Source organism: Macaca fascicularis, chromosome 19 (assembly GCF_037993035.2).
Source record: "Macaca fascicularis isolate 582-1 chromosome 19, T2T-MFA8v1.1".
NCBI lineage: Eukaryota > Metazoa > Chordata > Mammalia > Primates > Cercopithecidae > Macaca > Macaca fascicularis.
In genome coordinates, this window is record NC_088393.1 from 52,511,075 (window position 1) to 52,523,683 (window position 12,609).

Consider the following 12,609-nt stretch of genomic DNA (forward strand, 5'->3'; position numbering starts at 1 on the left):
CCCTTTGCCAATTTTATTCTCCATCCTTTTGCTGTAATAAACTGTAACCATGAGGTTAACAATTGGGTCCTGTGAATTCCTCTAGAAAATCTTTGAGCATGAGGTGCTCTTGGGGACCATCCTGACAGAGGAGTTCATCCAGCCCCATAACTTTAAATCCCACTGACAACTCTCAAATGTGTATCTCCAGCCATGATCTATCTAGACTTTTATGAACAATTGCCTACTTGATTCTCCAACTGATTCTTGACATGTCTAAATTCTTGACATGAAGCAAATTCTTCATTTCTCTCCTTATCCCAGAGTTGCTCAGAAAGTGACCTGTCAGTCATCCATTTGCCCTGGCAAGAAACCATGGAGATATCCTTGTCTCCTCACTCTCTTTACCTTCAGCAAATCTCATTCTGACTCTCTCCACCCCTGCAATTCCCAGGATTCTAAGCATTTCATGCCTACCTCTCCTAAGGAGCCTCAATCCCTCACTTCACTATGTGTTTTCTCCTTTTATTAAGAGCTCTTAATTTCTTAAGAGCTCCTTGTTCCTTATCTTCTGCCATGATTTGAAAAGCCACTTCTTCTCTGACCCCTGCCTTTGTCACCTGCTCCTCTCTGGCTGACTCAGACTTACTCTTCTCCCTGGAGTCTATGTCCACCAACGGTGTTTGCTCAACCTCAACCTGCAACTATGATATCCTATGCTGTTCAGTCTCAAACCTCGGCCCTCTAACTCTAGATCCACTGGCTGTCATTTTTACCGTTACCATTGCTTTGAAAAAAAAAATATGAGTCAAAATCTAAGATTCTGTGGGAGCTAGGGCCTGACCAACCCATTGCAATAGAACATCACAAGGTATACAGAGATGACAGAGAATGACTGGCTTATAATATGCACTTAATAAATATCATTAAATACATGATCGAGCATGGTTTCTCTAGGACTCCTGGAGAAAAAGAGCTCTGCTTCCGTTAAACCAAGGAGTTGATTTGGACGTAAGTGTTGGGCTCTGGATTCACAAGCTCCTGTTAAACAAAAAGAAAATGTGAGCTCCATTTGCTAGGTGGACCCTCCCAGTCTACTCACTGTAGTCTGTGGCCCAAACAGCCTGGTACTTTCCTTTCTTTGGAAATTCCAGAAATCTTCCTCCATTCTCATCACACTTTAGTAACACTGACACCTCTCTGTTCCTGGAATGGCCCATGTACTTCCCCACTGTGGTAAACAGACTCTAAAATGGTCCCCATAATCCCTGCTTCCTGGTATTCATTCCTCTATGTAATCTCCTCACCTTGAGGGCAAGACCTGCATCTAACCTTGCATCTAACCAATAGAATATGGCAAAGGTGGTAGGATATGCATGATTGCATGTATGTGATTCTGTTACACAAGATTATGACTTCTGTCTTGGCTTTGAAGAAACAAGATGCAATGTTGTGAACTGCCTATGGAGAGGGCCACATGGCAAAGAACTGAGGATGACCTCCAGCTGACAGTAAGAAACTGAGGCCCTCATTATGACAGCCTGCAAGGAACTGAATGCTGCTAATAACCACGTGAACTTGGAAGTGGATCCATCCCCAGTTGAGCCTCAGATGAGACCAGGCTTTGACTGACACCTTGATTATATAGCCTTGCAGAAGAGCTGTCTAAGCAATGCCTGAACTCCTGACCCACGGAAACTGTGAGATAACAAATTCATGTTATTTTAAGCTGCAAAGTCTGTGGTAATTCATTATACAGCAACGGATAACTCTACACCCACTTCTGGGCCTTTTCTCCTGATGCCTCTCAAGTTGGACTGTTTCTCTCCACACTGTTTGCATGGTTTGCTCCTTCTAATCCCTTCAGAATGTAGCAGACACTGAGTTGACTGACCTAGCATTCTTCCCCACACCACCTCCCTCGCTTGCTTCTATTGAAGAGACTGGGAATGTTAATGTATCACTTTCTCAGCCTCTGTTGCTGGAAGGAGCACCATATGACCTTATTCTGGCTGAGATATAAGAGGAAGCTTACTAAGTGGGATTTCTGGGAAGACCTTTTGCCCTACTAATAATAGGAAACAAACATGGCTTCCCTACACAGACACTGGTGAAGAGAGGGACTCAGGTGGCTAAGGTTTTACCAGTTCAAAGCTGATTACAGAGCTGACAAACCTAAACATGATACCATGGCCTGAACCAATCTGATTCTCCTATGGAGAATTTGAACCTAGAAATGCTTGAAGGGCAGCAGATGTTATTATATATACTCTGAAGTTATAGAGAAGCAATGACCAGTGACTTACATAGAAATTCAGTCTGAATTGAGAGAATGAAATGAATTCATAGATTAGTGAAAATGAGAAACTGCGTAATAAGAGAGAAACAGCTTCTTTGTGGCATTCGAGTTGCCAAGAGGCCCAGGAGTAATTTCTGAAATTGAGTTATCTGATATTTCTCAGTGTTCTCTCAATTAATCCCCATTCAAACTATATTCAAAGGGTTTAATGTTCTTAACATTAAAAATTCTTGACTAAGATATTAATATATGAAACATTCAGCCAGGTGCAGTGGCTTGCATCTTAATCCCAACACTCTGGGAGGCCAAGGTGGAATGATTGCTTGAGCCCAGGAATCTGAGGCTGCAGTTGGCCATGATCACACTACTGCACACAAGCTGAGCGAAAGAGCAATACCTTGTCTCAAAAAAATACAAAGGTATATAGGATATTCACATTTTTCTTTTTTCTTTCTTTTTTTTTTTTTTTAGACGGAGTCTCGCTCTGTCGCCCGGGCTGGAGTGCAGTGGCCGGATCTCAGCTCACTGCAAGCTCCGCCTCCCGGGTTTACGCCATTCTCCTGCCTCAGGCGCCTCCTCCCGAGTAGCTGGGACTACAGGCGCCCGCCACCTCGCCCGGCTAGTTTTTTGTATTTTTTAGTAGAGACGGGGTTTCACCATGTTAGCCAGGATGGTCTCGATCTCCTGACCTCGTGATCCGCCCGTCTCGGCCTCCCAAAGTGCTGGGATTACAGGCTTGAGCCACCGCGCCCAGCAGGATATTCACATTTTTCAAGAATAGTTCATCTGTTAGGCTAAAATCTACCCCTCTTTTACTTATCCTCCATGGTAATTTATCTGCCCTCTGGAACAACAAGGAACACATTTATCCCTCTACCTGAAGCCTGTCAGACACTAATGGAGTCCTCTGTCCCTAAATTTTCTCTTTTCCAAACCCAATAAAACCCTGTCAGTAGGACATGGATTTGAGCCCGTGTTCCGGCCTCTCACTTATTCCTCCTCTGGATAAATTCTGACTGGTCACTGACTTGTTCAGAATATAGAATCTAAAGTCCATTCTTGGAAATGGAGTAATCTGGCTGTCCTGATGACAGGGTTAAGATCACTTGCATTCTCTAAAGTAATTCTACTAGTCCTTAGAACTATGGAGCCATCACTTGACTGCTCTAAACTTGTTATTGGAACCTTTGCTTATGCCTGGATGAACTAACAGTTTTCTTCTTTTTAATTTTTTTCTGAGACAAGGTCTTGTTGCGTTGCCCAGGCTGGAGTACAGTGGCTGGACTTCAGCTCACTGCAACCTCTGCCTCCCAGGTTCAAGTGATTATCCTGCCTCAGCCTCCCAAGTAGCTGGGATTACAGGTGCCTGCCACCATGCCCAGCTAATTTTTGTATTTTCAGTAGAGACAGGGTTTCACCATGTTGGCCAGGCTGGTCTCGAACTCCCGACCTCAAGTGATCTGCTCACCTCCACCTCCCAAAGTGCTGGGATTACAGGCATGAGCCACCATGCCTGGCCCAGTTTTCTTCTTTTTGAATAATGTAACTAATCATACCTCTCTGTTTTATTGTTACCAGGAAGCTTAGAGACACATAAGAGATATAGGGGCAGATATCATGTAGGCCCAGCATATATTTTTTACTTTTTACCCATATCTTGACTTCTTGCTATTGTTAAAAATATTTTTTCTGATTGTAATTTCTATTTCTAATTTAACACCATTTTGTAATGTTGTATATAAACTGCTTCAAATCTTCCACAGGAAAAACTGCTTCAAATCTCCCATGAGAAAAATGTGGGGAAGTAAATATCATGAATGAAATGAAAGATTGGAAAGGAAAGGAAGGGAATGAAAAGGAATAGACTGTTTAGGAATGTAACTGAAAGAGATGGCAAAAGCATAAATGAAATGGAGGGAAACTGAATAGGACAGAAAGGAATACAATATAAATTAAAGGCAGAGAATGGAGTGAAATAAAATGGCATGATGTCCAAAGAAGTGCAAATGAAAGAAATTAAATGAAAAGGAAAATTGTAGTGGAAAGAAAGAAACAAAGGAAAATCAAATGGAGCAGAAAAGAGAGTAATAAAATAAGGTAATGAGCGGGAGAGAAATGGAGAGGAAATGGGAGAAAAATAATATAGTAGAAGGAAAGTCTAACATTAAAGAACAAAAATAAAGCAACAAAATTAAAAAAAAAACAAAAGGGATGAAATGGAATGCCATGGAATATAAAATAATGAGATGAAATGAAACTGAAATCAATGGTGTAAAGAGTAGGAAATGCAAAGGACTGCAAAGAAATGGAAAGAGCTTAAATGAAGTGAAAAGGAGTGGAATGGAATGACTTGAAAAGAAGAAATTAAATGGAAAACTTCAAAAGGAAAGTAATAAAGACAAGGGAATGAAGTGCCATAAAGGGCATAAAGGGACAGGATGAAGTGAGAAAACATGGAGTAGAATGGAATGGAATAGAATAGAGTGGGATGGATTGGAGAGAAATGAAAAGGGAAAGGAATTGAAGAGAACAGAGGGAGAGGAATGGAAAACAGTGAAATAGAATTGAATGAAAGGGGAGGGGATGGAGAAGAGAAAGTGAATGGAAAAGAAAGAAGGGAATAGGAAAAAAGCAAAAGTGAATGGGAAAGGAATATAAAGAATAAGAACTGGAATGCAGTGGAATGAAATGAAAACCAATCAAATGGAAATGAATGTAAATAGGGACATTGACTAGGAAGGAATGGAGAAGTAGAAAACAAAACGGATGAAATGGATTAAATATATGGATGGAAATAAGAGGACTGAAATGGGATGGGAAGAGTAAGACTGGAAATGAAATAAAGTCGTGGGATGGGAATTGAGTGGGCTGGAATAAAATAGAGTGTAATGGAATATAAAATAAATGAATTGAAATGAATTAAAAGAAAAAATAAAAATGGATAAAATGTAATAGAAAGAAAGGAAAAGAATGAAAAGGAATGAAATAAGAAAGAGATGGAAAGGAGTGTAAAGGGATCAAACAGAGCTGAGTGGGATGGAATGAAAAGGCATGGAATGAGCCAGACATGATGGCTCATTCCTGTAATCTCAGCACTTTGGGAGGCCAAGGCGGGCAGATCAATTGAGGTCAGGAGTTCAAGACCAGCCTGGCCAACATAGTGAAACCCCATCTTTACCAAAAAAGAAAAAAATAAGCTGGGTGTGATGGCTCAAGACTGTAGTCCTAGCTACTCAGGAAGCTGAAGTGGGAGAATCCCTTGAACCTGGGAGGCGGGGGTTGCAGTGATCAGAGATTGAGTCACTGCACTCCAGTCTGGGTGATGGAGCAAGACCCTGTCTCAAAAAAAAAAAAAAAAAAAAAAAAAAAAAAAAAAAAGAAAGAAAAGAAAAGGCATGGAATAGAGTAGAGTGAATGGGAAGAGATAGGATGGGGGGAAATAGAGTGAAAGGAAATAAACCAAATGGGATGGAAAGAAAATGGCAGAGTGAAGTGATATGGAAATACAGAAAATGAATAAAGCTAAATGGATAGAAAGGAAATGGGTGGAGTGAAACATGGAATGCAATAAAATGGAGTGCATTGGAAAGGAATGAAGGAAAACTAACTAGAAAATGACACGATGGAAATGGGTAGGATGGAATTGAGAAGATTTTTAAAGGGAAATTTTCTTTATAGTTCATCCTACAGACTCTTTAGTAGGGAAGAAAAACCAGATTGATGACAGATTTCCACCTGTCCAAAGACTCAGTGTGGCATAAACATACCTCATAGATTGACTCCGTGTTTTTTGGCACAGTGGAGAGCAATCTGAGTGGGGGCATCAGAGGTTTGGGTGGTGGCTTCCACGGGCTGAAGGAATTGCCTCCAGGGCTTGCTGAAGGCAGCTTTGTCTGCAAGTAAGCAGAGAAATCAGGCAGGGCCTACAGTCATAGATTGCCAGGAATGTACCAACTTACACTCGTCAGAGACCCAGAGAGTGGAAGGAATCTGTTCAGATTCTTGCAGAGAATCAGAGGTGGAAGCAGGGTTAGAACCCAGGCCCTTGCCCTGGCCCAGAACTCTCCTTTTTCCTGCTGGCTCTGCAACCTTTACTCCCAGCCTCCTTTTCACCCCAGCATGTGCTGGTCCAGTACCACCTCACTGGCAGTCCAATTCCAAGCCCTGGAGGTGGAAGGAACAAAAGAGGATCCAGGGTCTTGGCATCTGACCCAGCTCCCTGTGAGGCCTTAGGCTACTCTCTTCCCATCCCCGGCCCTGTGCTGTGCCATGAAAGCTTTAGACAAGATCATCTCTCAGGCTTATCACACATAAAATTCTCAGACTGTCTTTTCTCCACAGATTCTTTAACCAAACCCAGCAGGGCCAATGTACCTCATAGGTCTCCTCTGGAAGGTCTGGTGGTTGCATCTGGGGAAAAACAAAGTTGCAGAGAGGTCATAGGGCTTGGAACAGGGGCACCCCAAGAGATTCTCAGAAATAGCTTTGGCCTCAGAGGCAGTTATAGCTCTTCTGATTCCCAGAGGGCTCAAAGCTAGGAACTGTCATGTCAAGGAGTAAGAAGACGAGGAGAAGAGATGAAAAAACTCGGAAGGGTCTTAAGATCCTCAGAGAAGTCAAAGGAGGAGATGCAGAGAGACTCAACCTGGCACTGGGTTTTCTCAAAATATCATGCCAGTCCCCACCCTAAGAAGTAAGACTACAGCAGCCTGGTCGGCGGATCAAGGAGGGTCCCTCTGCAGCATCACTCACCTTTTCGACTCTGATCCGTCCCTGAAGCTGGGATATGTTGCAATACTCAGGACTCAGGCTTTCTAGAAAAAGTGAATCTCAGTCAGGAGCTGGAGTTAGAAAGAGATATGGGGCAAGGGGCTGTTTTTCCAGGACCCCTGTCCCCAGAAAGGAAGTGCAGAAGTCTTCCTTCCCAGGACTCCCTGTCGTATTTCCACTGAGCTTGACCTGGGAATGTCCTGGAAGTCAAGTTCTAGGTTAGGTAAGGCTGTCTGGTGACACAAATGAGGAGAGAAATCTAAGTTCTAGCCCCAGTTTTGACAGTGGGTCCTCTGTAGCCTGGGTTTAGCCCTTTATCCCTCACAGCCTTGGTTTTCCTCTCTGTAAAATGGGGCTGGATTGGACAGTTTCTAGAAAGCCTTCCATATCAAAAGGCCTGTCCTTCCAGAATCCCAGACCTAGAGATGGCAAATGTTTCATTTTGTCTTTGGTTAACTCTAACCCATCAGTAGAGGGCACTCGAGGCACTCTATTGAGATATGAGGCTGGATTTGGATTCAGCAGGATGTAGTGTTGTGATTGATTCATTCTGTCTACAACAATCAATTAACAAAGTTTTCTGAGATTGAGAAAGGAGAGCATTCCAGCATGTTGTCCTGCTTTTGCCATGACTATTGAAACAGGCAGAACCCGTTAGAGGGCTTGACTCCAATCTCATCCATATTCCAGATGGGAACACAGAGGCTCAGAGTGGGCAGGGTTTGCCCTGATCATACAGTGACCTGGTGGCAAAGCTAGAAGCCCCCAGCACCAGCCTCTTCTCCAGCCCTCACCCCCGCCCCAGGCATCATCCATAGAGTCACTCACCGGAACTGGGCTCTGTGGGGTGCTCCTCCTTTGGAGTGGGTTGTGAGGTCTCATGACTGGGGTCCTCTGCTGTTTTCCTTGAGGGCCTGAAACCCCAAAACCCTCATTCTTCTGTGCCTCTAGTCCTTGCCCATCTCCACAGGTTCTGTCCGTATACCATGTCCATTCTTGGACAATGCCCCCAGCCCTCTGAATTCCCCAGGTGCCAGACACGACTCAGCACCATGGTCAGCAACACGCCAGGCAGGCGCGCCCCCTGCTGCCACACCCCCATCCCCCACCCTGTATCCCTGTATTACCGTCTGGCACTTCTGATGTAGAGAAAATAGCCCAGTTCTGAGGCCACAGCAATGACAGCCAGGATCCCGATGACAATACCAGCAATGGCACCTGAGGACAGGGAGGAGGACTGGGGACCTGGGCAAGGAGAGAGAATCAAGACCCAGGCCTGACACACCCTCATCCCTGCCCCCAGCCCATTCCCAAGCTTGCAGCTTTTTCTCTACTGACATTTTGTGAGCACTGGTTTTCCAGTCGTTGGGAGGCATCAGATTGTGGTTCTTGGTTTTTGGTTTTGCTTTTTTTTTTTTTTCCAGACAGAGTCTCGCTGTGTCACCCAGACTGGAGTGGAGTGGCGCGACCTCAGCTCACTGCAACCTCCAGGTTCAAATGATCCTCCCACCTCAGCCTCCCCGAGTAGCTGGGACTACAGGTACCTGCCACCATGCCAGGCTAATTTGTTTTATTCTTTGGTAGAGAGGGGGTTTCACCATGTTGCCCAGGCTGGTCTGGAACTCCTGACCTCAAGTGATCCATCCGCCTCAGCCTCTCAAAGTGCTGGGATTACAGACATAAGCCACTTCACCTGGCCTCAGTCTGTGGTATTAACAGCATCATTTCTAAAATAAATATCCAGTTTCTGGGTCCAAATTTCAGCAGTGACTTTGGGCATGCTACTTAACCTCTCTATGCTTCAGTTGTCTCTTTTGTAAAATGAGAACAACAGGGTTTATAGGACTTCCGGAAAGATTAAACATATATGTATTCATGTTCTATATATATAGTGTTTGTTTGGAACCATGGAAAGTGATCAGTAAATGTTGGCCATGATGACAATGCCAATAAGCATAATGGATCAAATATGGCTTTGCCTTTCTTTCCTCCCAGAAAAGAGGCACACACCAGAGAAAAGAGCTTTGGCAACCAGAAACCCGGCTTTGACTTAGAACCCCTTGACTCGCTGGGTCCGTGTGACCGTGGACAAGTGAATTCATTTCTGAGTCTCATTTCTTCATCTGTAAATAGCACAGGATGTTTGCAAAGATGAGATGAAATCATGAATGTTGACACCTGGCACATAGTAGGTGATTAATAAATGGCAATTGTTTTCATTAATCAGGTCTGCCAATTGCCCATCTCACTTCTGCTTGAACCTTTCTCAAAAGGGTGAAATCGAGCCACTGGAATTAAGAACACAGCCACAAGGGTCAGGAGTGTGAGGAAGGAGCTCTGCTTTGGAGGGGCAGGAGGGAACTTCCTGGGGTGCCTCAGGGATTCTTAGTTTCATTCTTTGCACCTCCATTTTTCTTTCCCCGCACCCCCCCCCCCGCTTTTTTTTTTTTTTAGATGGAGTCTTGCTCTGTTGCCCAGGCTGGAGTGCAGTGGCGCAATCTCAGCTCACTGCAACCTCCACCTGCCAGGTTCAAGCAATTCTCCTACTTCACCCTCCCAAGTAGCTGGAATTACAGGTGTGCACTGCCATGCCTGGCCATTTTTATGTGTGTGTATTTTTAGCAGAGATGGGGTTTCACCATGTTGGCCAGGCTGGTCTCAAACTCCTGACCTCAGGTGATCCACCCACCTCAACTTCCCAAACTGCTGGGATTACAGGTGTGAGCCACTGTACCTGGCTGCATCACCATTTCTTTCTTTCTTTTTTTTTTTTTTTTTGAGACAGAGTCTCGCTCTGTTCCCCAGGCTGGAGTGCAGTGGCACGATCTCGGCTCACTGCAAGCTCAGCCTCCCAGGTTCACGACATTTTCCTGCCTCAGCCTCCCAAGTAGCTGGGGCTACAGGCACCCGCCACCACGCCTGGCTAATTTTTTGTATTTTTAGTAGAGACAGGGTTTCACCATGTTAGCCAGGATGGTCTCGATCTACTGACCTCGTGATCTGCCTGCCTCAGCCTCCCAAAGTGCTGGGATTACAGGCGTGAGCCACCAGGCCCGGCCTCTGTTTCTTTGTATCTCTAGCAAGAATAAGAATTCCAAACTCTACAGACTCTTTAAAATTTTTTTTGAGACAGAGTCTTGCTCTATCACCCAGGCTGGAGTGCAGTGGCATGATCTTGGCTCACTGTAACCTCTGGCTCCTCTGCAACCACTGCAACCTGGCTGCCTCCCAAGTGATTCTCCTGTCTCAGCCTCCCAAGTAGTGTGATACAGGCGCCCACCACCATGCCTGGCTAATTTTTGTATTTTTTAGTAGAGATTGGGTTTCACCATGTTGCCCAGGCTGGTCTTCAACTCCTGACAATATGTGATCCACCTGCCTCACCCTCTCAAAGTGCTGAGATTACAGGCGTGAGCCACTGTGCCCGGCCTCTATAGACTTTTGAAGGGATTAACAAGATCATGTATAAAACTACCAGCACAGTGCCTGATACATACCAGATGCTTGACAAATGGTGGTGGTGATGATGATGATGATGATAGAAGCAAGCTCTAAGCACCAAGAGGCCTTCATACATGATCTCATTCAAATCCTACAATATCCCCGTGAGCATCAGCTGAACTCACCACTTCCTTCCCTAAGCCTCTGTTGCTCCATCCATCAAATGGTCTTACCAAGACCACAAGATTGCTCTGAAGATTAAATGAGGTAATTTGGAAGTTGATATAAATGGTGTTCTAGGCTTAGTGAACAACTTGAGGAGGCCAGCCTGGTTTTAAACCTCGATGACAGGATTTGAGTCTATAGATCTCAGTTTCCCTTCCTGTACAATGAAGAAACCAACAGGCTCACCTCAAAACTGACTGATAGAAAGTACCCAAGAAGTGTCTGCTGATATTATATATGGGAAAGTTGGATTCAGACATGTGGCACAGGCTCAATAAACAATAATTTTAGGCTGAGTGTGGTGGCTCAAGTCTGTAATCTTAGCACTTTGGGAGGCCAAAACAGGAGGATCACTTGAGCCCGGGAGTTGTGCAACATAGGGAGGCCATCTCTACCAAAAAAATATAAATAAAAAATTAGCTGGGGGTGGTGGTGCACACCTGTAGTCCCAGCTTCTCAGGAGGCTGAGGTGGGAAGATGGCTTCAGACTGGGAGGCTGAGGCTTCAGTGACCCATGATCTTGCCACTGCACTCCAGCCTGGGTGACAGAGTGAGACCCTGTCTCAAAAAAAAAAAAAAAAAAGAAGGAATAATTTTATTTGTTTAACAAATACAATATGCCAATCACTGCCCTAAGAACTTTACAAATGTTAACAATCTTCAACAACCCTAAGAAATAGGCAGAATTATTATGTTTTTTAGATAATAAATCAGAGGCCCAGAGAGGGTAAGTAACTTGCCCAAGGTCACACAGCTAATAAGCATTGGAGAAGGATGTGAATCCCAGTGAACAGTAACACTGTTGCCTTCTCAAGAACTAAAGACAGAGATACAGGGACTCCCTGCCAGTCATGTCCAGTTGCTATTAACATCATTTCTGATTCCCCATATAGCTCACTCCTTCCCTCACTGGGTATGTCTCTGACTCATTGTCCTAAATGACTGAAAGATAGGCGTCACGATATGATTTGCCTGTGTCCCCACCCAAATCTCATCTTGAATTATAGCTCCCATAATTCCCAAGTGTTGTGAGAGGGACCTTCTGGGAGATAATTTCATCACGGGGGCGGTTTCCCCCATATTGTTCTTATGGTAGTGAATAAGTCTCACGAGATCTGAGGGTTTCATAAAGGGTTTCCCTTTTTGCTTGGTTCTCATTCTCTTGTCTGCCATCATGTAAGACATGCCTTTCGCCTTCCACCATGATTGTGAGGCCTCCCTAGTCACGTGGAACTGTGAGTCCGTTAAACCTCTTTTTCTTTATAAATTACCCAGTCTTGGGCACGTCTTTATCAGTAGCGTGAAAACGGACTAATACACGTCACAAACCGAATTTACAGGCAAACAAACTGAGGCTCAGAACAGCTTGGAGAGTTTTCCAGGGAACATAGCAGGGAGTAGAGTTCCTATGTTCCCCTGAGCATTAGGGGTTAGGATTCAACAGCTGTGGACTGAGAACCTGCTCAGGCAGTGTAGAGACTGCCACACTCCAGCCCTCGGTAGGGGTAGACTAGGTGGCTGGGACCAGCATCAGGAAAGGCCCCTCGGGTCCTAGGGGAAGGCAACCCTGAGAGACTCACCTACCACCTTGACCAGGACTGAAGCGGAGCGGGCCAGGCCGGTGAGAGGGTTGGAGGCTGTGCAGTTGTAGATCCCGTTGTGTTCCCAGGTCAGAGCCCTGATGATCAGTTGCTCTCCCAGGTGCTCCCAGGTGGAGTGTTCAAGAGTCCAGCGATACTCAGCACCTGGCTTGGACTCGGCACAACACTGCAAGGTCAGGCTGGAGTTTAGCTCTGCCTCGATGGTGCTGACCATCTTCGATGCCGACTCCCTGGTGATGTTCACTTTGTCAGGACCATCTGTGTGTAAAACCAAACGTGATGCACCCTGGCCCC

The 12,609-nt window shown here is 45.0% G+C and overlaps 1 protein-coding gene across 4 annotated transcripts in view; it reads right to left on the reverse strand.

Annotated features, from left to right (window-relative positions):
• Window positions 1-861: 861 nt before the first annotated feature.
• CEACAM20 (CEA cell adhesion molecule 20) overlaps window positions 862-12,609 on the reverse strand; it is a 38,107-nt gene continuing 26,359 nt past the window's right edge. For 3 of the 4 annotated variants that reach the window (XM_074023864.1, XM_005589531.5, XM_065534585.2), the window contains 6 exons: window positions 12,295-12,573; window positions 8,176-8,293; window positions 7,877-7,962; window positions 7,031-7,092; window positions 6,046-6,171; window positions 862-1,020 (listed from right to left, as the gene is read on the reverse strand). In XM_074023864.1, coding sequence (XP_073879965.1) covers window positions 967-1,020; window positions 6,046-6,171; window positions 7,031-7,092; window positions 7,877-7,962; window positions 8,176-8,293; window positions 12,295-12,573 — 725 coding nt within the window. In that variant the 3' untranslated portion in view covers window positions 862-966. Of the gene's footprint in view, window positions 1,021-6,045; window positions 6,172-6,652; window positions 6,689-7,030; window positions 7,093-7,876; window positions 7,963-8,175; window positions 8,294-12,294; window positions 12,574-12,609 lie in introns of all 4 variants that reach the window. The other variant, XM_005589530.5, reaches the window with a different exon arrangement.